Raw genomic sequence first — 22,299 nt, forward strand, 5'->3', positions numbered from 1 at the left:
CTCCAAGCCCTGTGGCAGTTGAGTGTTCAGAGAGACTCACTGCCAGCCCAGTACGCGTGCTAACTATGAGCCCTGTTCTGGGGTATGTGCTCCGCATGTGGCAGTTCCCTGTAAGGTAACCCCATGCGATATATATCTTCCGCTAATTCGTTTCCCTGTTGGCAAACTGCATCTTCCTTGGGCAGATCCCCCTCTGCCACAGTCTCCATGTTTGTAGCAACTCCTCCCCCGTTGGGTAGGATCTGCCATGAGACTCTCCACATGGTCGGCAAGACCATGTGACGTATTTTCCACTTAAATATCCCCCCATCTCTTTGGGCTAGGTGTGGTCTCCGCGGTGTCCTCCCCTTGGGAGGGACACCCCCCGACGAGACCTGGCGGCCCAGTTGGATAATCCCCCTTCTTTTTTAGGGAGTGGAAAAAAAGAAGGGGAAAAGAGGCCATGACTGTTAGCCTGTCTCTATCTTTTGGGTAGTCGACTTTTCCCCAAAGGGCCATTCGACACTCATAAATATGTTGGGGGGGGTTACGTGTCGGCCTGGTGCGCTGGCTACGAGGCACACAGTGGTCTGCCCGTCACACACCGCCAGTTCACGTAACACAGTTCAGCCAGTTGCGGCGTTTTGTATAGGGACCCCTAGTGTCACTACATGACACAACGTCAAGTGAGTGACAGATAGGGAACGTCCTGGTTACTTGTGTAACCTCCGTTCCCTGATGGAGGGAACGAGACGTTGTGTCCCTCCTGCCACAACGCTGAACTACCCGCTGAAATGGCCGGACCTTGTCTCGGCTCCTCAGCATAAAACCTGAATGAGTGGTTGCATACCAGCTCCTTTTATACCTGTATGTCCGGGGGAGTGGCATGCAAATACCACTTGGCAATTTTCATTGGCCTTTTATCAAAGACCAGAGGTGTTTCGGGCTCCCAAGAGTGACCCCTAGTGTCACTACATCGACACAACCTCTCGTTCCCTCCATCAGGGAATGGAGGTTACGCAAGTAACCAGGACGTTTTCTGTTGTTGTTTACTCAATGTACACCTATTTCGGGGGAAAGAGGGAGTGTATTGTATACTGTACAGTGTATGTTATTATCTGTATATTGTGTTGTGTGTAAATATGTGTATATTAGACTTTAAATTGTGTTGCGTAAATTTTATGTTTATTGTAAACTGGTATATGTCTCATCACTGTCACGACTGCTATGTTGATCGGAACTGCACCCAAGAATTTCACACACCATTGCACTTGTGTATATTGCTGTGTGACAATAAAAGTGATTTGGTATGATTTGATTTGAGACAAACAAGTCAGAAATAAGGTGTTTTATGTTCAGAAAGAGGAAATGATACTGATAAGTCTTGTTTTCTGCTGAAGCAAAAGTCCAACAAAGGGACTTCACAAAGGAAAAAAAAACTTCGATATTATGTACTGTATAAAAATGCACTGTGTTAAGAAGAAACTTTTCTATTTAAAGTTGCAATTAAGAGCACAATTAGAAAATGCTGTTACACACAGTGCTTATTTTATATATTTAGATGTTCAGATAGGGTGAAGTATGAGAACACAAAATGTATATCTAGGCTGAATATCAGATCCTTTTAAGCAAGCTTCACTTTAGACAAAAATGTTCACACTTCTTTAAGTTGGCAATACAATTACCTCCACCCTACATATACTGTATCACGCACGCATGCATGTACACACTCAAACACACACTTGCACATAGATGCTTAACAGTTAAGTTGTGCAGACATAAGCAGAGTTAAAACCCACAAACCTATCAACACACAGTGTCAGCAGAGCTTCCCATTAGAGTCTAGCTTCTCTTTTTCTCAGCCTCAGAATGCAGAAAATAATTTAGAGTATCACAAAGCTCTTTGATTTATTGCAGCTACTAATCTTTCAACTGTAGCCTCTGTTAGGCTCTGAAAGAGGGTATACAGGAATGTGTGAGAGAGAGTAAGAGAAATTAACAGGATATAGGTGTTAACTACATGTGCGAGTGTGTAGTGTTTCACATGTGCAGTTTAGTCTTCGTGGTCGGAGTTTGCAGTGAGTTTACACAGAGATATGAAGGTAAGTGGCAACCTCACATATTCATCAAGAGTCCAAACTGGGCAAAACTCGTAACCAAGGTAGTATGTGGCTGCGATGTTTAAAGGACTGGTAGATCACATAGAAAGAAAGAGTAAAGATTATAAACAGTTTAGAGTGACATTAATGCCACACTGCCACTCGAATCATATTCTAGCAATTTTGCAAACTGAAATTTGAACAGAAATAAGATTCATGCATGAATGTAGAGATGACGTAGCCTACATCTGCCCTAATTGGAAAGTAATTCTAAATGCAAGCAAGTGATGTGAAAAAAAGTCTGTGCTATGATAAGTTGGCGACAAGTGTTGAATCATTTATGTGCCTTATGCAGTTTTATCAAGTTGCACAAGACTCTAAGAAACTTAAAGCTGAATAAAAGTATAAAAATAATTAATAGTGCTAATTGGGTGACTAACTATCTTTTTTCTACTTTTACTGTGCCACATGCTAATGTCAATGAAGCTGAAATCTCTCATGCTACATTGAAAGAGAGAGAGAGAGAGAAAGGGGAAGAACAGGGCTGTGTAAAACTTTCCGGCCTAGATTCATGCAAGATTACCCCAGCAGAACGACGGTAACTATGCAAGAGCATAAGTACCTGAAGATGAATTTATAAAAGCTTCAGCCAACAGCTTTCATATCATTTCCCGCTGTAGAGCCACAAAAGTGGACAATACAATATCTGCTTTCATTATCTTGTTCTAAGATTGAGATCGCAATAGAAAGCTCCAAGAGTTTTCCTTCAGTCACATTTCAGCCAATGTGTACATCATGAGGCTAACCTTTAGCAATTTGCTGCTGTCTCTTGCTCTTGGACTCTGTTTCATGTTCATTTACGCACAAGAGCAAAATGAGACAGACACAAATGCCACCACTACATTACTGAATAAAGAGAATGTGGATACAACCTTAAGTCCTGAAGACACCATTGAAGTAAAACCTGAAAATATTGTCACTGAATTACCTACGACACCAGATCCTGATCATACAGTCTCCACACTTGACCATCAAATGACCACCATTCATGAAGAGAAATCAACAGTTGAGGCTTCTACACCACTCATTACTGACACTGAACAAACAACAACTCAATCAACACCAAGATCTGTTTCTGAAGGAATAACTGCTCAAGGACAACAAACCACAACGGCCTTGGAGCCAATGGAAGCAAATGCCACTACTGTGCCTGTTAAGACAGAAAAAGGTGGGACTGCACCAATAACTTCAGAATACCTGCCAAGCACAGGTCGGTATGAAACAACTGTTGGCTTTACTACTTCTGAGTTGAGCAGTGCTACGAAACACAGAGATGATCTCACCACAGCAATGGTTGCCTTGACTCCAGCTTCAATGGCACTGAGCTCCACACCCACCACTTTACAACCACCTGCAGAAGGGACTGAGCCCCCGCCCATCATGTCCAGCCCAGAGGACACCACATTCCTTACCATTACCACAAAAACCTCTACTAAAATCTCCACCTCAAAGTTCTCTCGTGACATTCCTGATCTTCATCACTTGCAGTTAGAAGATGATTCAGTCTCCACCCATTTAACACCTGCCACCACTGGTGGAAATGTCAAACACAGCATTTTGCCCACACAGATCAACTGGTTATTAATTCTAATAGTGTGTGTAATCCTTCTTTGTGTGGTGTTAGTGACCTTGCTTATATTTGTCCAACGGCGAAAGAAAATTGCCTCACGTAAGTTTGGCCCAGGGTACATGAATGGACAAAGTAAACGGTCCAAGAAGAAGAAAGGGGCGGAGGATGATGCGTGGGCAGGGCCTGTGAATCTGGAGGCTGGAGATAAAGTGGAATGTGATGGAGTAGTACAGGGGGGTCTGCTGTCTGATGAGGGGAGAGAGGATGGAGATGATCTGGTGCTCAGCACGTTTGCTGCCCTTGAATCAGGTGACACACCTAACGGTGGAGTGGGTGGGGAAGGAACCAAAGAGGTAAAGAAATGGGAGGAGCAGGAGCCTCTGCTTTACATAGATGAGAATGTGGAGGAAGACAACAAGGAAAAAGCAGTGGCAGAGAAGCAGAAACAGAAAGGAGATGAGAACAATGGAAAACTGGCTGTGAGAGAAATTAAGGAGTTGAATGGAGGAGAAGCATTCTGTCTCACCACAGCTGTTTAAAATACTTTGTTCACAGAACTCACTTTTAAATATGGGTTTAATAGGATGGACGATTTTGATTACTTCATGTCATGTCTTTATTACTTTGTGTCATAAAGAAGGACTATAATGCAACAAAATAATGGTGCAATGTGAAACTGCTGTTTTACACTTGTCTACTTTCCTTAATCAAAATATTGACTTTCCATTGCTACCAGATTATTCACACTCGCAATCAAATTAATCTAAAGAATTTTTTTTAATTTTTTTTTTATATAAAAACAAATTAACGTTTTCTACAGTGGCCAAAATTATTGAAATAATAATAATAATAATAATAATAATAATAATATTAAAAAAAAGAAATAATGATTACACAAAGAAATGAAAAGGCCTGGACAATATTGGCACTTCCTCAAGCCACCAATGTTTTAGTATTTTTGTGTCTTTCAGCATCTTTTGGTATGTGGACACCAACATATTTGCATTTTCTTAATTTTAACATATTTTGGAAGAAATTATGTATTATTTGAAAGAAACTGCAAAGCTTTTTTTTTTTTTTTTTTTTTTTTGCCATTGCTATATGTATTTGAACCAAACAACCACATAATTCAGAGCCACTCTTTTCCACTTAAAAGAGTAATTTCAAAACAACAGATTTTCAGATCTGCTTGGTAATTTCAGGTATTACAAAAAAGAAAGAAAGAAAGAAAGAAATTACATTGTCATATTACACTGGTTAAAAGTAACTTAAATTCATAAATCTCAAAAGTCTTTCATTCACTTCAATAAATACAGTTACATATTTTAATTATCAAAAGGTGTGTTTGTGATAGATCTCTAAATGGTATATGTGTGTTTAATAGACTGAAAATTTAAAGAATAAATAGAAAGACACACACAGAGGACTGCAAAACCTCTGTGTGTCTGCTGCCCAGCTTATATTTTTAACACATCCATCAGAATTGTTTAGTCACAAGCAGGGAAAGAGGGAGGGAGAATCAGCAAGGGGAGGAGGGTCTTGGAAAAGAATGGATTCTCTGGAGACTAGCGGGAAGAGGAGGAGAGAGGGAAAGAGAGAGAGGGGAGGGCTGATAATTACATCTGGAAGTTATTTGGAACAAGAGAAAGGGAGGAAAATAGCTGAAAAGATATAGGGCCAAATAGAAAAATTAGTCGTGAAGATTGAGGTTGACAGAAAAGCACTAACAAGAAAACAAATACTTTTACATCCTTTGTGTTCCCTAAAAAAAGAAAAGGAACAACAAGAGGAATCCTGGAGAGAAATGAAAGGAGTCTGAAGGAATAGAAAAGAAAGAAAAAAGAAAGGGAAGCAGCATGTGAAAAATTGTGTATCCCACAAAACTGCAAGACCAATATTTAAAGTTCACATAAGTCTTTGTGATTTTGTTGCACCTTATGAAGAGCGATCAACAATCAGAAAAACTGGAGGAATTATAGAGCGGAGAACAGCCTATGAATAAATAAAGTAAGAGCTCAGGAACTTTATCAGTACGAAACAACAAAAAGACAGTACAAGAACCTTTGGATTTGGGACAAAGTGAAAACTGAAATCTGTTCCTGGAAGCTATTACCTGTCAGTCTCTTTTTGGTCTCCATCTAATTAAAGGTAACGCAACAAAGTTTCTTTACTTCTTACTTGATGTAAATCATGGAGATACTAAAGACAAAGATTGCTATACTGTTTATGAACTGAAATCACATCTCTCATTCAGACAGTTTAAATACCTGATGTTGAAGCAGACCAGAGAACCAGAGAAAACAATGAGCAATCGATTCTTTATCATCAATAAATATCTCAATAACAGTTCATTGGTATTAGACATTTAGGTCAGAGAAGTGTTTTTAAAAAAATTTTATTACTAGAATACAAACAATATTTAAATGTCAGGGGTTCATTCTGGAGCTTCATCATGGAGAAGACACAAGAAAAGTGAGACTGTGCTTTCATTTCAGTAGTGAAGGTAGGATTAGGTTTCTGTGTGATCTCATGTCTGAAGAACTCCATTTTAACTCACACATACATGTGGTCCCACTTTACAGAACCATTACTGGCATTCAGATTAAATCAGATAATAATACTGTATATGTGCTACTTTGAGGTAGTTTATATGTTTCAATTTTTGCCTCATAATATATTCTGCAGTCACATGAGGACCACATTCAGTGGAACACAATGGGCATTTTTATGGGTAAAATAACCACCAACATGATTATGATACAGTATCTTCCATTTACAGATGTTTATAATGAAATGGGACATATTATTAGACTTCCACTATATTCTGTGAGTTTAAAGTATAAAAGAAGGCTCTTAGTAGACTTGGAAAATAATGGCTGTAGAGTTAATGCTATCAGCAGTACAAAACAAGGGTGGTTTCTTCCTGTTTGGAAACAGTACTTCCTCTCCATGCAAGGGTTCAGGGGAGAATGTGAAAGTTTGCACATGTTAAAAGCACACACAGGAACACATAGGCTTTACATTTTATATTGCCATTTGTTGACCCTGTTCCTGTCTTTTTTGTTGAATGCAGAATGTCTGTGTCACGAGGTTGCCTCTGCTGTGTGAAGTACCTCATGTTTATCTTCAACCTCATCTTTTGGGTTTGTACGAATTCCTTTACTGTTTTAGGGTTCTGTCAAATATCAATTAGTCAGATTGCTGATCCAGTGTCACCATATCCAGCTTTAAAGGGATAGTTCATCCAAACATAAAAATGTGTCATCATTTACTCACCTTACATCCTGTCTGACTGACTTTCTTCAGTGGAGTATAAAAGTAAATATATTGTAGAATGTCTATGCTGCTCTTTTCCACATAATAAAAGTAGTCCAGGGGGGTGGTTTGAATGTGCACAAGCTTGAAAGAGATTTGAACAAATCACATTTTGAAACCAGATAAAAGGAGGTTGAAATCATCTGTTTCCCAAAATTCAAATCACTGCTCCCAGTGGCTGAAGCTGGAAGTGTTGTTCAATTGTAAATGACTGAATACAGTCAACAGGAATGCATATTTTCTTAACCCTACCCCCTAACCCAACCCTCAGTCCTAAATCTTACTGTCAGTGGAATACAATTTTAATTTTAGAGCAAAAAACCTTCAAATTGTAATTTTGTTTGGATGCCATTTTGATCTCTTAGTAGAATGCCTAAAGATGTAATATGGGTATTTAAATATGTCCAAAATATGTTTGAATATGTACGTATATACTTTAATATAGTAACACAAACTATTATAGTTTCATTTAAGCCATGTGGGCCTACACTTGACCCTCAGAATCACTTAAATTACTCAACACTGCTGTGAAGTCACTTAAATGAGCATGCTGGTGTTTTTACCTGTGTTTGTTTGTGCAGTTGGGAGGTTGTGGCTTATTTGGTGTGGGGGTGTGGCTCGCCTTCACACAATCAGAGTTTTCATCTCTTCCACTGTCCTTCCCTTCACTCTCTGCTGCCAACCTGTTGCTTGTAGCTGGAGGTGTCACCATGGTGACAGGGTTTCTTGGATGCCTTGGTGCTCTGAAAGAGCAGAGATGTCTATTGATGACGGTAAGGTACTTGAATCTTTATAGATTCCATGTGTACAAGCTAGGCTGTCAAAATACACCATCTATTTTTTTAAAGTTAACATGAAAAAATGCTTAATGTGCCTGTTCTTATTGTGAATATTTCATTGTTGCACAATATTGAAGAAAAAAAAATCAAATAAATAAAAAGAAATGTAATTACTTGCTCTTCTTCTGAAAATAATTTTCTTTTACGCTGACATCACTTGGGCAGCATGGGCTATTGGATTATGTTAACCAATAGTCAAAGAGTAAACTCACATTAAGCATTCAGTTCTGGCTTTGTTCTTCATATCAATTCCCGATGGACAATACGAGGAGCCCTCCTACATTTTTTCTTGTTGAATATCCTGTTTTACACATAAATATGTTACATTTCAGAAGTGAAACTTGTTGTGAATAGGGTTTCATGTTGACCTTATATTATATACTCTTGCCATGATATACAGTATGTAGATTGTGCTCTAAAAGTTCTTTCTTGTGCAGTTTTTTGTGATCCTCTTGTTCCTAGTCCTGACCGAAGTGACTCTGATTGTGATTTTGAGTGTCTATCATAAAGAGGTGAGAGTCTAACATCTGAGCCATGATGCAAATATTTTAGCCTTTCGTTTCAGGACAACACTTTGCCTTCTACTTCCTGTTTATCAGCCTCCCTTTCTCTCATGTTATATCCATCTAGTTGGACATGATAGCAAAGGATGACCTAAGAGAGGGAATGAAAGACTACAATTCAAATGAAGGGCTAAAAAAATCGTGGGACAACATGCAGAGAATTGTGAGTTAGACTTGTAGTAGTCACAAACTATGTGAAGGCTAAGACTCTTGAATGTAAATCATGGTTTCTGTCTCTTTCAGTTCAAGTGCTGTGGTGTGAGCAACCATACTGACTGGCACAACAAGACGTTCAATGATGAACCTCCTCATTCGTGCTGCAGGGATAGTACTGGACCCTGCCATCGATGGGAAGAGGTCAGATAACTGGAGTAATGTGTTCAACCAAGTAGCACACATTCCTAGTTTCCACCAACTATTCATGATTGTTACCACAGGCTTATGAAACACAAAGGCCATAACAAACCCTTCTAACATCCCTTATGACCCTTTTAACTTCTAACATATGTTAATGGATTTTTTGCATGTCTCTCTAGAATACTTGATAGACCTTATTCACACTAGTGGCATTTTTAATGGGAATGACAATGAGGCTGTGATGGATGGACTTACATCTCTTCAATGGCACGAACGGTATAAAACTGTAAAAAGCTCCTAGATCACATCCGATTTTTCACAACTCATGTTGTCTGGAGTTTTTTGTCTACTGAATGTTCTTAGAAAGATATTTTTTTCAAAGTTTTGTCTGCAGAATGATCCAAAAACACTTTAAACTGCAGTACAGCCCATTGAAGAGACTGTACATCTTTCCCTCACAGCTTTATTGTCATTCCTAATAAAAATCAAAGATGGTGCTGCTGTGAATAAGGTCTACTGTGACTGGTCAGATATTTTTATATAATATCCAGTGCTGGGTGTAATGTAATTACAAAGTAATTAATTACTGTATTACTTTTAAGTACAAAAGTAGTGTGACACATTACATTTCAAATACTTGTAATCAGATTACAGTTACTGAATTTCAATTAAGTTAAATACTTTTAAGGACATTTCTTGAGTTACATATATTTAAAAAATAATGTATTTCTAAAACAAAACATTATTCTACATCAATTTATGTAGTAGTGCTGAGTGTATGAATTAGGAAATACAGACATTATTTTTAATTCATTGAGTGGAAAAAAGAACTTCTGTGCATAGTGTTTTTAGAAAGTTAATTAAAAGTACTGTGATAACTTTTTCAATAAATTCAGCAACCTGGTGACAATTTTATAGAAATAATTAGTAATTTGTAGTGAAATATTAGTATTTTTATTGATTAACTTACGCAACACTGGTAATGATTGGTAAACTTTATAATTTAATGTTGTCCGCAAACAATTTTCGATATAGCAGGGCTAGTTTTGTGTCAGTTTGTGGTCTCTTTGTTATCACATAAATAATAATAATAATAATAATAAAAAAATGAAAAAACATTCCAAACTCAACTGAACATTTCGTGTAGGGTACAATGGGGCTAAAGGCTCCTCAGAGTAAAAGGCTCCTTTGATTTTATTTTCTTCCAAAACACTAAATAGCAACAAAAACTACCACAGGACTTCCTAAATGCCTGTTTGTCACTATAGAATGCCAAATTTTCCTGATCCATGAAATCATTGCGTGAAATGTCTAAAGGTTGATTTTGAGGCAATTTGATATAATATTTAATGTTTTTTAAATATTACAAATTTACACAGCTAATGAATATCCTGGAAATAATCACATATATTTTGAGACAAAATACTTATTTGTCATTTTCAATTTTGTGATTATATACTGTCTATAAAAAAATTGAAATAGCTGTCCAATAAGTGAAAGGATAGTATTTGGGGTAAAAAGCCCCCCTGTTGTAGGGGCAAAATGACCCTATGGGAGTGAATAGATTTGTTATGAAAAATTTTCAAAGTGGGCTCACATTGACTAATCCAATCACAATGGAGATTCATTTGTTTATAGAATATTTGAGATGTAATGAAATATCAAATGTGATGTGGTTATTTTGAATAAGCATTATCTTAATTAAAAAAAAAAAAAAAAGGCATCTTGCTGTATCAAAAGCATTTGCATAAGTTGACACACTGTGCCCTATAGGCAAGGCTTTCTTTTAACACAAATTATGTTGCTCCATCAAAATTCAATAAAAATAAATGAATTTCTCGAATATTGATACAATTTGTAACCATAAAAGAGCTAATTTTCCTTAAGGTGTGCCTTTAACCCCATTGTACCCTATATTTATTTATATATTTGGTAAATATCTCTGAGTCAGCTGGTCATTCTCACAAAATAAACCACATCAGAGTGATACAAGACCTTGATCACCTGTCAAGGTTTATATTGTGATAGTGACTGGCTGGCAGACTGTTCGTTATCCCTTACTTGTTTGGTTCTTGTAATACTTAATATTGCCACTTTTTATTTATTCATTTATATATTTCCGTTTTATCGTATTATAGCCATGCTATGAGAAGGCCAAGAACTGGCTCCTTGCCAACATCACCTCAGTGCTGGGGTTTGGTATCTGCATTGGAATCGTTCAGGTACTTTCAAACTGATAAGCATGTGTAGAAATGAGACTGATTATTAAATGAGTGTGAACATTGTGTTTTTTGAAATGTAAAGCCATTTTCTCCCACCAGATTCTTGCTTTGGTGTTCTCCATGCTGATGTACTGCCAAATCTTACGAGCAGAAAAATACATGGACTGACCCTTCCTTTGCCCCATTTTTCCAGGGGCTCTTTGTAACACAATTATGAATATGTAATGTATGTTTAACCGAAGAGAAACTGGACATGATATGCATGTGCACATAAATTACAATGGTGCACTTTTACCTGGGTAAAATCGAAATAATTAATGTGTATTTAGAAAAAGAAGATGAAGGAATCAATGATTATACAGTGAATGTATACTGTAGGTGGAGAATGTAAATGTTAGTATTATTGCACACTTTGTTAAATACCCTTATAACTGCTTTAACTTGTGATCAAGGTGATTTTCCTATAACAGGAATTAGGTGTTTATAAATGTTCAAGAGATTCCACTGCCAAATTGGTGATTTTTTTAAACGATTTGTTCTACTCTATCAATATATTCTAAGGTAATTACAACTGAATAAGAATACAACAATAGCATCAGATGTTTGGCATCATGTATTTTGGTATAAAACGGCACATAAATAACAACAACTACAACAACAAAAAAACATGAAAGTATAAAAAAGAAATCCATCTGCAGAGAAACTTCATTATCAGTAGTGTCATTTCCTTTGGTTTTCTTTTCCTCACAGAAGTCAAGCTACATGATCCAAAATTTATATTGAAAAGTTATAAGGTCAATGACTGAGGTCAGTCACACTCCAGGACATCATCAAACTGTGCAATGTTACCCTGTAAAGGAAAGGAACAGTTTACTTGAGAATTCTGCCACCTGCTGGAAGACAATAGCAGGACTTTACAAGGATTACAACACACTGTATTGATATTCATTGGTGCTAACACACAGCATATCAATCTCAGAGAGACAGAATAAAAAAAATTTAAAACAACTGCTCACCCATCCTCCATGACTCCTCACCCATGGGGCAAAGCTCTCCATGTAGCGTTCAGCATACCCTGTCAAACGCTGAACTCCAGTTGCTGTGACGACTCGCCGAGACACATCCATAGTGATGGCAAGGCGGCGCAGTGTAGGGCTAACCGGTGCAGGAAGGGGAGGTTCTTCACTCTGACTGGCATATGTGTCGAGGAGTTTGGCAAAGGATGGGTAGGAAATGCGGTTAAGGGTGGACCGAAGGAAAGAGTTGGTATTTATCTGAACCAATAAACAACAATTATTATTATTTATTTTTTTATATAATTAAAATAAGCACTTTTTTTTGCTCATAATAAACACTCAAAATCAATTTCAAGTGACACATGATTAATAATTTTTATGCAAGGAAATTAGTTTCTGCTTGCTTTTAGAATCAAGCTTACTCCATATCATAATAGGAAGTGTTCTAAAAAAGATTTTCACCAAAGACAAATAAACCTCAGCAGCATACTTCTAGAAAGATCAGGGATCATTACCTTTTCATTTATAGCATCCCCCTCTGCAGTCAATATCTGAACTAGCTGCTGAACCACAGCCTCTTTGTGATTGTCTGTGAACAAAGGGAAGAGGTGTTAACTTACAACACACAAGTGAAAAAAACCTTCACAACAGTTGAATGGTAAATGAATTTTGGGCTCCGTATAATGATAAGCTATTGTTAAAGCACTGAAAAAAAAAAAAAAAAAAAAAGATTATTTTTATGAAAATTAAGCCTAATTTCCCCAAAATGTACATAACTGTAATGCATCAAGGCATTTTAATTTTGACGCTTACATTTTTCCACTATTTTCAATGGTGATTTTCATTAGATTCTCCTTACTATAATAGTATTTTTTTCTGCATTTAATTAATTAATTAATTTTTTGCATTACGTCAATGAGGATTTCAAAAGAAATTTTGCTTTTGTTTTATTTTTTTCTCCCCAATTTGGCATGCCCAATTCCTAATGTGCTCTAAGTCCTCGTGGTGGCATAGTGACTCGCCTCAATCCGGGTGGAGGAGGACGAATCTCAGTAGCCTCCGCATCTGAGACCGTCAATCCACACGTCTTATCACGTGGCTTGTTGAGCACGTTACCGTGGAGACATAGTGAGGGTGGAGGCTTCACGCTATTCTCCGTGGCATCCACGCACAACTCACCATGCGCCCCACCGAAAGCGAGAGCCACATTATGGCACTAACGTGACTCTACCCACCCTCGCAACCGGGTCAACTGGTTGCTTTGGAAGCCTGACTGGTTAATTTTTATTTTAAATATCATTATTCAAATAGTAATAATGGTTCTAAAGTAGGCCTCATTTTCTCCAAGCAAATTAGAATGTCTCTTTCTGTCTTTTCCTTTGATTTTTGGGGTGAAATATGACTTAAATAAGACATATTTTTGACAGGTTTTGTGAAATTCACATAGCATAATGTGACTGTGCTAGTATTAGTGTTGCAGTGTTTAATATAACAGTGTTTATAGTGTTTAGTATTTAACTGCCACATATTGCACTGCTCTTGCTTTAATATTTCACTGAAAATGTTTACTCCATTATGTGAAACAATGGAGTTGGTATCTACTGCACACATCTTTACTGAAATAATCTGTAGGACAGAAACCAGTGTTTTTCTGGAGTACAACAATTTACATTTACCTTTGGATGCACATGGCACAGGATCTGGTTTAATGGGAGATTTCTTTTTCACACTGTGTTTCTGTGCGATTCTGTCCAGAGTTTCTGCCACACCATCATAGAATTCAGGAGGATGTGCTGGAAGATAATTAAAGATAACAATAATATTATTGATACAATATTAAGTCACATCATATCCATATTTAATTATAGGTAGAATAACAAAATTTGAGGCACAACAAAGGCTCAACTCAATAAAGACAGTCCAGAACACACTTGTGACAGTGCCTCCTGGGGCCTCTTGGTTTACCTTTGCATTGCACTGAATCAGTCGCAAACCCCTTTGTATCTGAAACTTACAAGGTGAAACAGCCGGTTTGGCAGGTTCTGGAAAACTTGCATCATCTCTTAAAGGCAGCGTGGCTGGACGCTGAGGACGAGGCTCTTCTTTTTTAAATGACACTTTTTTGAGTATATCAGATATTTTAAGTTTTTTCTTCTTTTTCTTATTTTTGTCCACTGGCTTTCTTTTGCCCTCCTCTTCAGATGCAGAAGATGGAGATAATCTCTCTTCCTAAAAGAAAATGATTCAACTACATTAACAAATTCTCAACAGCAGTACAAAACACAAACTGTCATGAGAGAAGTAACATACAGGCATTTTTGGGCTCCATGAAATTTTTTTAACACTATTAATTTTTAAATGAGCTTTGATGTCTATGCAAATGTTCTGGAGCAGGAGCAGTTTTCACTCTCTACAGGTAGTTTAATCTCTAGTCAACAGATTCAGATTTGTGTTTTTACCTCAGATTTCCTGGGTAAACTACTTGCTCCATTTCTGGACACTTTGTCCGAGCGGCCTGACTGACTCTGTTTCTCCAGGGTGTTGTTCTGAGTCTGGTCACCGCTGGTGTCATTCTTAGCATGGCGGATCATGGATGAACGCGGCCTCAGTCTTCTTTTTATTAGATTTTTAATTCCATGTTTCTTCTCCTCTACGGCACTAATCTCCTCATCCAAAGAGTCCCATGCATCAGTTACATCTTTCTTCAACTTCTTTTGAGCAGCACTAATAAAAGAAAATGTGTTTGAGGATGACATAGAAATTTATGAGAGGCAGAAAACATATAAAGCTTGCGAGAAAGCCATTATTTTAAAGGAATACTGTAGTTAACTCCAAATGAAAATTCTGTCATAATTTACTCATCCTCATGTTGTTCCGAACCCATATGACTTTTTTTTTCTTATGTGGAACACAAAAGAAACATTTCAATGAATATCTAAGTCCATATTTTCATTACAGTTACAGCTGATATTCACTATCTACAAAGCTTAAAAAAGCACCCAAAAAGATCATAAAAGTAGTCCATGTGGCTTGAGCGTCATGAACGCTGTCATGAATATGACTGAAAATATTACTTCATTTTCGGGTAGTTTCTCAGCAAAAATGTATGCCTTCAGACGACTTGGAATATGATGCACAAGTCAAATGGAACACTTTCTGATACTTTTGGGTGCTCTTTTAAGCTTTGCAATGTGGCAACATCAACTGTCAATGTATTAAAAGATAGGATGTATATTAATCTATTTGTTTTCTTTTGTGTTTCGCAAGAGAAAGAAAGTCATACTTGTTTGGAGCGACGTGAGGGTGAGTAAATTGTGACAAAATTTTCATTTTTTAGTGGATTTTTCCTTGGGTGGACATTTTTGTATACTATTGTTGCGATACATTTTGAGAAAATGGATACCAAAAATTTATTTTGGTAATGTGTTGGGTCACCACGTGAGGTCCAATGTAATATCTGGGTCCTGAAGCAAAACCAGATGAGAACCACTGGTCTAGATCAAATTTTTAAACTGCTTTAAACCAACATCTCTGGTTTAGGTTGTTAATCAACATCTAAAACATGCACTTGCTTTAACACTTGTCTCTTTGTTTAGGTGCTGTCTTGTTTATGCTTTTGAGGTTCTGTAATATTTGCATGATTACTTTGATATGGCATCATTTTAGTATTGTCATCTCATACAAGTGTTTTATTCTATCAGCATCAGTTAATTATTTGTGTCACCTGTATTTGTTTGGGTCCTTGTATTCTCCTCCTATCCTTCCAGGCCGTTCTCCAGGAGGTATAGAGAGAGAGTGACGCAGGAAAGACTTCAGTACCAACCGTGTCTCTGTTTTTATTTCTAGGAGAGAGATGGAGGGAGTGGGGGAAGCAGGCCTCACCCCCACGTTTGCCATCGCTAAGACAGAGAGAGAGAACTAAAACTTTTCAAAATGTGCGGAGAGCTCCATATTACACAACACTACAAAATACCACTCCACAATTCCATTGTTCTGCTTTTACAAATTCCACAGTTTAATCAGCTAACCAGTAGGGTCTTAAAGGAATAGTTCACCCCAAAATGAAAATGCTTTCATCATTTACCAACCGTCATGCTATCCCAGATGTGTATGACTTTCTTTCTTTTGCTGAACACAAATCAAGATTTTTAGAAGATTATCTCAGCTCTGTAGTCCATATAATGAAAGTGAATGGTGATCAGCACTTTAAAGCTCCAAAAAGCACAAGGTAGCATAAAAGTAATCCATACCGACTCCAGTGGTTTAGTCCATGTCTTCTGAAGCTATCTAATCGGCGATTGGGTGAAAACAGACCAAAATGTAACTCCTTTTTCATTATAGACCTTGACATCAACAGACTCCTTGACAATCATGATTTCAAGCTCGATTACACTTCCTATTGCTTGACACATGAGCAGAGTGCTAGATGGTTCCATGAGTCGTATGGGTTACTTTTATGCTGTCTTGTGCTTTTTGGAGCTTCAAAGTTCTGGTCACCATTCACTTGCATTGTGAGGACCAACAGAGCTGAAAAATGTTTCTAAAAATCTTCGTTTTTGTTCTGCAGAAGAAAAAAATTCATTCATATCTGGGATGGCAAGAGGGTAAGTAAATGATAAAGATTTTTATATTTGGATGAAATATTCCTTTAAATCTTTATCAGTACAGATGATTAATTGCAGTTCAAGGTGCACTTCTTATGTTTGGTCTTCAGTGGAAAAGTCAGCCATAAAAATCAAATCTATCCATCCAGAAAAAAGGGTAATTTTAACAGAGGTAATTGAGTTTTGCAAGGAAATGAAAGTTTATCTACAGTGACGCAGACAAGCCATTTCTCTCTCATACACACACACAGACACAAATTAAGAGGTGGAAGTTCCAGTCAGTTGACATCTTAGTACTTTTACAAAAGTCATGAATAAAGAAATAACACAAAAGCAGACATCTCAAAAATGATTACAAGCTCAGCTTTTGAACAATCTTATTTATATAAAAACAAACAATCCATCATATTTAATATATATATATATATATAATAGGGTTCAAAACAGCAACTATGAATGCAAACTTTAATACAGTGAAAGAGACACTCTATTAGCATAACAGACATTTGTTGACATTTTTATTTATTTATAACATTCTTTTGAATGTCCATGTACTAAAATAAAATATTTGATGCCATGAGTGTACCTTCATTTACTATTACTATTATTTTGAATGGCCATGGAAAATGAAGCAATGTGATAACAATTTTACCTGGTCGCAAAAAGTAGTCTGTTAATTTACCTGATGAACTTTCATCTGCTGCTGACCCTTTATGCTTCTTCTAATGTGTGCTTCTAAATCACTTGCACCTTTATTAGCAACTGACACATAAGTGCCAGCTTTACATGTCATACATTCTGCTTCCCACGGATCTCGACCGGAACAAAAGCATGGGAATTTTATGTGCAAATCTATAAATTTGCACTTTCGTTTGGGCATTGTTTCCACTCAGCTGTCATTTGCTGCTACTGTCAAGCAACTGTTTGATGCCGAACACAACAGTGCTTCATGCGTTCGCGGAGAGATTGACAGGCAGGAGTTTGGCCAATAGTTGCTGCAAACGTCTTATAATTGACTTACAAAGAGGGGTTAAAGCAATGCAAATATGATGCACATCATAATGTAACTATAGCCGAATCCTGGACATTTTCGCAAATTTAGAAATCCCTGCCAGACCCTTTTTTAAGGTCCGAAAAAGAGGACGTATGGTCACCCTATGTTAGCAGCGGTGCAGAAATTACTTTTAACATGGGGGCGATGAGGAAACATTTAGAAAATCAATTTAAAGTGACTACTACTTACAGAAACACGTGTTGTAATACTAATATGTCATGCTTGGGTGGGGACAAAAAGTAAACAGGACTTACGGTGCTGCCTTGATGCCGTCTTGACAAAGTGCTCTGGGATGCTTTTGCTTCAAGTGTTCGTTCATGGCAGTTGTACTGCTGTGATAAGCCATTTCCAATTTGCATAGCTTACACAGCACCACATTGTTGGGTCTCTGGCTAAAATACTCCCACGCTTTAGATGACCGTAGGCGAGTTTTTTTAAGCTGCAGCTTGTTCTTCGGGGGAATCCATACTTAAATTGGGCGCTGCCATTTTAATTACTCCATTGCCACCCATTACTGGTCCAAAAGTACACAGTTATCCAATCCCTTATGTTAAGACGTTATAAGACTCAAATAAAATTCCAAACTGCCTCCAACAGCGACATTTAAGCCTGGATTTCACAAGTGTAAAATCACCCTCACTCCGCTTCTGTTCATTGTGGCATGCTTGACTTACACTAGTCCAGTACAAGAGAGGAATTTTCTGCATTTCAAAATCATGTCAGATTTATGACAGATTTTTGTCCAGATTTGACTGGGATTTAGATGACAAATCTTGGCATATTTCTGTGTATGATTATGTAATATGAGATTACATTTTATTCTATGCTATGCTTATTTTTCTTTTCATTTTGCACAGTCATACAAGGAGAAACTATATTTTACACTATCAGGAGACTGTGGCACCCAGTTCTGTTTTGAATCACTAACCACACATGGATGCAACTCTTATATTGTTCCTCTGTCCAGATCTTTGTGGTTAATCTAGCTTGTCTGTGGGTTTCTAGATTTAAGTAACTTTACAGAACTAAGCTAAACAGGCCATGGTATGGTTAGAGAATTATGCTATATGGGTGCCCATGGACACACCATTGTGTAAACTGAAAAAAGTATTTTTGATCAGAAACATGTAGGCAAACTAGCTTTAAAGGCTCAATACAAGTTAAGCTCAGTCAAAAGCATTTGTGGTAAAAGGTTGATTACCAAAAACATTTCAGCTCGTCACTCCCTTTTATATACAGTATATATAGCCTACTGCATATATATATATATATATATATATATATATATATATATATATATATATATACACACATATATACATACACATATATACATACAGGTTTGGGGAGTAATGAATACATGTAGCGGGATTACATATAAGTAACTGTATTCCACTACAGTTACAATTTAAATCATTGGTATTTAGAATACAGTTGCATTCAAAAAGTATTTTAATTACTGAAGAGATTACTTTGGATTTTATTGTCATTTGTTTCATTTAATATTTAGTCCTTTCAGATGGAAAACATCTGATTTGATCCAAAGTGCATTTTGAACAGCAGTGAAACACTTTCTTATGATGTGTTATATTCATACGAGCAGACAGAGAAGTAAGTTTGAAGTAAGTTTGGAGCAGAAGAAATAGAAATAAACCTTGTGTAAATTGTCAGCTTTAGACTAAGCTAAAATGCTATTTCTAGCCATTTTACATGCACGTTACCAGACACGATCATATTTTTTATCAGGAAAATTCATGTCGGATCATAATTTCTTCTTTTCTAGTAAGACCTTTGATATTAGGGCAAAAATCATATTCTTGATAATAATTTTTTTATTGTTTTCCTGTAAAAATATCTAAAAATCCTTAAAACAAGATCAATTAGATTTATCTTGTTTTAGAAACAACACTGCATAAGATATTTAGGTTTTTCAGAGAATGTATTTTTAACATGTGTATTTTGTCTTACTGTACTGGCAGAGTTTTTATAGTCAAAACAAGTGAAACAAAATCTACCAGTGCTGAAGAAGTAATCCAAAGTATTTAGAATACATTACTGACCTTGAGTAATTTAACGGAATATGTTACAAATTACATTTTACAGCATGTATTCTGTAATCTGTAGTGGAATACATTTCAAAAGTAACCATCCCAACCCTGTCTATATATAAGCAAAAACTGTGGTTACAATAATCACTTGGAAGTGGAAGTAAATGGGGCCAGTTCATAAAATACACACTGTTTTAAAAGTATAGCCAGAAGGCGTAAACAAAACGTGTTAACATAAATTTAGTGTGATAAAATGCTTACCCAACCATATATGTGTAAGAAAATAAAATGCCTACAACTTCGTTGTCATGACAACATAACCTGTAACCCTGTAATCCTGGGTTAATTTATCAAACTAAAATCATGTTAACATATATAATGTTTACATCTTGTGGCTACACTTTTGCAAGTGTGTATTAAACGTTTATGGCCTGGCCCCATTGACTTCAATTGCAAGCTGCTACAGTAACAGTGTAATATTTGCTTTTTTTTTTTTTTTTTTTTTTTTTTAAATAAAGATTTATTATTAATTATTTTCTGTAGTAATCAACATTATGCCACAAATACTTTTGATTGAGCTTTGATACAAGGTTCGGTTCAAGAACAACACCTGAATTTCCAGCATCACTCTCTCCCTCCATTCATTGAAGAATAAAGTTCAGACATGAAGGTAATATTCCCAAATAAACTACAGCCTGGGATCTTTGATTAAATAAAACATCACTATTATTTACTTTGACAACATCTGTCTTAAAAATTTTCTCTCGCAAAGTACTTTTTCATACCTGTTCAGCGTCACCTCGACGTCCGTCCAATAAATCAGCAGCTGATCGTCGCGATACGTGTAAACAAAACGCAACAAAAACGCATCGACAAAGTCACACTTATTCAAAAACAAACACGAACAAAACAGCGGATACCTCCACAAGCGACTAGTCTGTGCCGAACTTCACTCGCTCAACAGCGTCAGACCACCGAAGTTGGCAGCGAATCAAATCAAGTCTGACTCTATAGAGATCATTCATAGCGGTGGAGTAGATACTACAACTCTCGATACCGATAAAGCTTCCCTAGTACCGGTTTCACTACTTCAAAATAGTCCAACCTGTGGAATGATCGAATGACGTTGTGCGCATGTCACTGAGGAGTCAAACACGAAGCCATTTTCTTAAGGAAAGTATCGAGTGTCCCAATATGCCCTAATGGGAGATATAACAAACTAGTTACAGCGCATTAAATATATTATTGTGTGACTTAAATGCAAATCAGTGGAGTGTTTTGCATTTCTGTACATTATACGAGACAGATAAATACTAAAAAAAATAATAAAAAAAAATAAAAATAAAAATAAAAAATCACCCAAAATATGTATTTCACCAAAGAAGGTTTATTTACAGAAATAAATAACAATACAACATTTATAAGTCATACTGGTAATGGTTGCTACTTTTAATAATAGTATAAAAAATAATAATGTCAATACTGATGTAGAGAGAAAGGTTCTTCACGTGGAAAACATTTGTCCCCACTCAGCCACCCCCAAACCCCGTCCAGCGTCATCTGTAAATCAAACACTGGTACAAGGATTGGGAGAGACAGAGAGAGACAGTCTGGGACACAAGGAAGCATAGAATAGGAACATATTCTGAAATCAAAAGTGTGTGTTGGAGTAGTTTGAATGAACATTGGTAGTTAGGTATGTCATTAGACAAAACCTAAAAAAAAAAAATAAAATAATTCAAAGTATGCTGAAAAGAAAGCTGACATGGGCTTAATATTTGTTATTAAAATAATAGAGACCAAGTGAGAAGACAGACAACTGAGGAATTAATGAGAGAGCCTAGAACAGAAAATACAATGAGAGATTGCAGAGCATATCAATTCGTATTCTGCATGACGTACCAGTGGAAGTTCTTCACTTCTTCACGCAGTTTCCAAATATAATGATGTTTTTGCAACATTAAGAAATTGTAGGTATACAGAATGTCAGAATTATCTCTCTTACAGAAAGAAATTTAAATGAAACCTGTAGTTACCAAAAAAAAAAAAAAAAAAGCAGCAACAACATCCATGTAATCCGATGTTGGCAAACTCTCAAGCCCTCACTTTATAGTCCTGCGATTGCACTTCTGACAGTGCAAGTAGCTATCTTTTGTTCTTCTGTGAAGCTCCTTCTGCTCTCTCATGTCTTACCTCAGAGTTATTTCCTCTTTAGCAGAGATGATATGCTCTGCACCCTCCTTCACTTGCTCTCTTCATCTTGTCAGTCTTTATTTAGCTGTGCGCTCTCTTCTTACTGCCTGGTACCCTCTGACCTGTCCTGACTGCATGTCCCTCTCCTCACTCTGCACTCCCTCTATCTATCCCTCGCTCGGCCACCCTATCTGCCTGAAATCACTGTTCTCCTGACCGTGAGCCAATGGGGAGCAACACAGCTGGGTGAGGCACTTCCTCTGTGACAGGAAACCAGCAAACAACTCTCAGAGAGACGCACACTTACAAACACACACACATACAGAGGTTTGGTGGACTCTAAATGTTGTGCAGAGTTCAAAATGCAGAGCCACCATTCT

At 36.9% G+C, this 22,299-nt stretch overlaps 2 protein-coding genes across 9 annotated transcripts; one reads left to right on the forward strand and one right to left on the reverse strand.

The window, feature by feature from the left end:
• The first annotated feature begins 1,932 nt into the window (after positions 1-1,932).
• LOC127450461 (tetraspanin-4-like) lies at positions 1,933-11,516 on the forward strand. 4 transcript variants are annotated; one of them, XM_051714576.1, is made up of 9 exons: positions 1,933-2,081; positions 2,565-2,676; positions 6,782-6,851; positions 7,605-7,796; positions 8,300-8,374; positions 8,493-8,588; positions 8,669-8,782; positions 10,921-11,004; positions 11,104-11,516. In XM_051714576.1, exons 1-9 carry the CDS (start codon positions 2,000-2,002, stop codon positions 11,170-11,172), a joined length of 894 nt encoding a protein of 297 aa, XP_051570536.1. In that variant the 5' UTR covers positions 1,933-1,999; the 3' UTR covers positions 11,173-11,516. The 4 variants fall into 4 exon arrangements, with proteins under 4 accessions (XP_051570536.1, XP_051570538.1, XP_051570534.1 ...); XM_051714578.1 differs by lacking the exon at positions 2,565-2,676 and having other exon boundaries at positions 1,945-2,081; XM_051714577.1 differs by lacking the exons at positions 1,933-2,081; positions 2,565-2,676 and adding an exon at positions 5,273-5,856.
• Positions 11,517-11,652: 136 nt separating this feature from the next.
• On the reverse strand, positions 11,653-22,079 carry LOC127450464 (bcl-2-like protein 12). Of its 5 annotated transcripts, none has more exons than XM_051714589.1 (8): positions 21,920-22,079; positions 15,745-15,919; positions 14,480-14,744; positions 14,036-14,249; positions 13,697-13,813; positions 12,536-12,609; positions 12,021-12,278; positions 11,653-11,854 (listed from the first exon to the last, which is right to left on the reverse strand). In XM_051714589.1, exons 2-8 carry the CDS (start codon positions 15,915-15,917, stop codon positions 11,813-11,815), a joined length of 1,143 nt encoding a protein of 380 aa, XP_051570549.1. In that variant the 5' UTR covers positions 15,918-15,919; positions 21,920-22,079; the 3' UTR covers positions 11,653-11,812. The 5 variants fall into 5 exon arrangements, with proteins under 5 accessions (XP_051570549.1, XP_051570551.1, XP_051570548.1 ...); XM_051714591.1 differs by lacking the exon at positions 21,920-22,079 and adding an exon at positions 21,629-21,899; XM_051714588.1 differs by lacking the exon at positions 21,920-22,079 and adding an exon at positions 20,512-20,873 and having other exon boundaries at positions 15,745-15,938.
• Positions 22,080-22,299: the final 220 nt, after the last annotated feature.

This window comes from Myxocyprinus asiaticus, chromosome 13, assembly GCF_019703515.2.
Source record: "Myxocyprinus asiaticus isolate MX2 ecotype Aquarium Trade chromosome 13, UBuf_Myxa_2, whole genome shotgun sequence".
Lineage (NCBI taxonomy): Eukaryota > Metazoa > Chordata > Actinopteri > Cypriniformes > Catostomidae > Myxocyprinus > Myxocyprinus asiaticus.

Excerpts from the sequence above, each read along its gene's own strand:
- LOC127450461 (XM_051714574.1), top strand. The coding sequence starts at position 2,874 with ATGAGGCTAACCTTTAGCAATTTGCTGCTGTCTCTTGCTCTTGGACTC.
- LOC127450464 (XM_051714589.1), bottom strand. The coding sequence starts at position 15,917 with ATGGCAAACGTGGGGGTGAGGCCTGCTTCCCCCACTCCCTCCATCTCT. Across the intron at positions 14,250-14,479 it reads GTTTACCCAGGAAATCTGAG|GAAGAGAGATTATCTCCATC; the intron begins GTAAAAACACAA and ends ATTTTCTTTTAG. Across the intron at positions 11,855-12,020 it reads TGAGGAGTCATGGAGGATGG|GGTAACATTGCACAGTTTGA; the intron begins GTGAGCAGTTGT and ends TTTCCTTTACAG.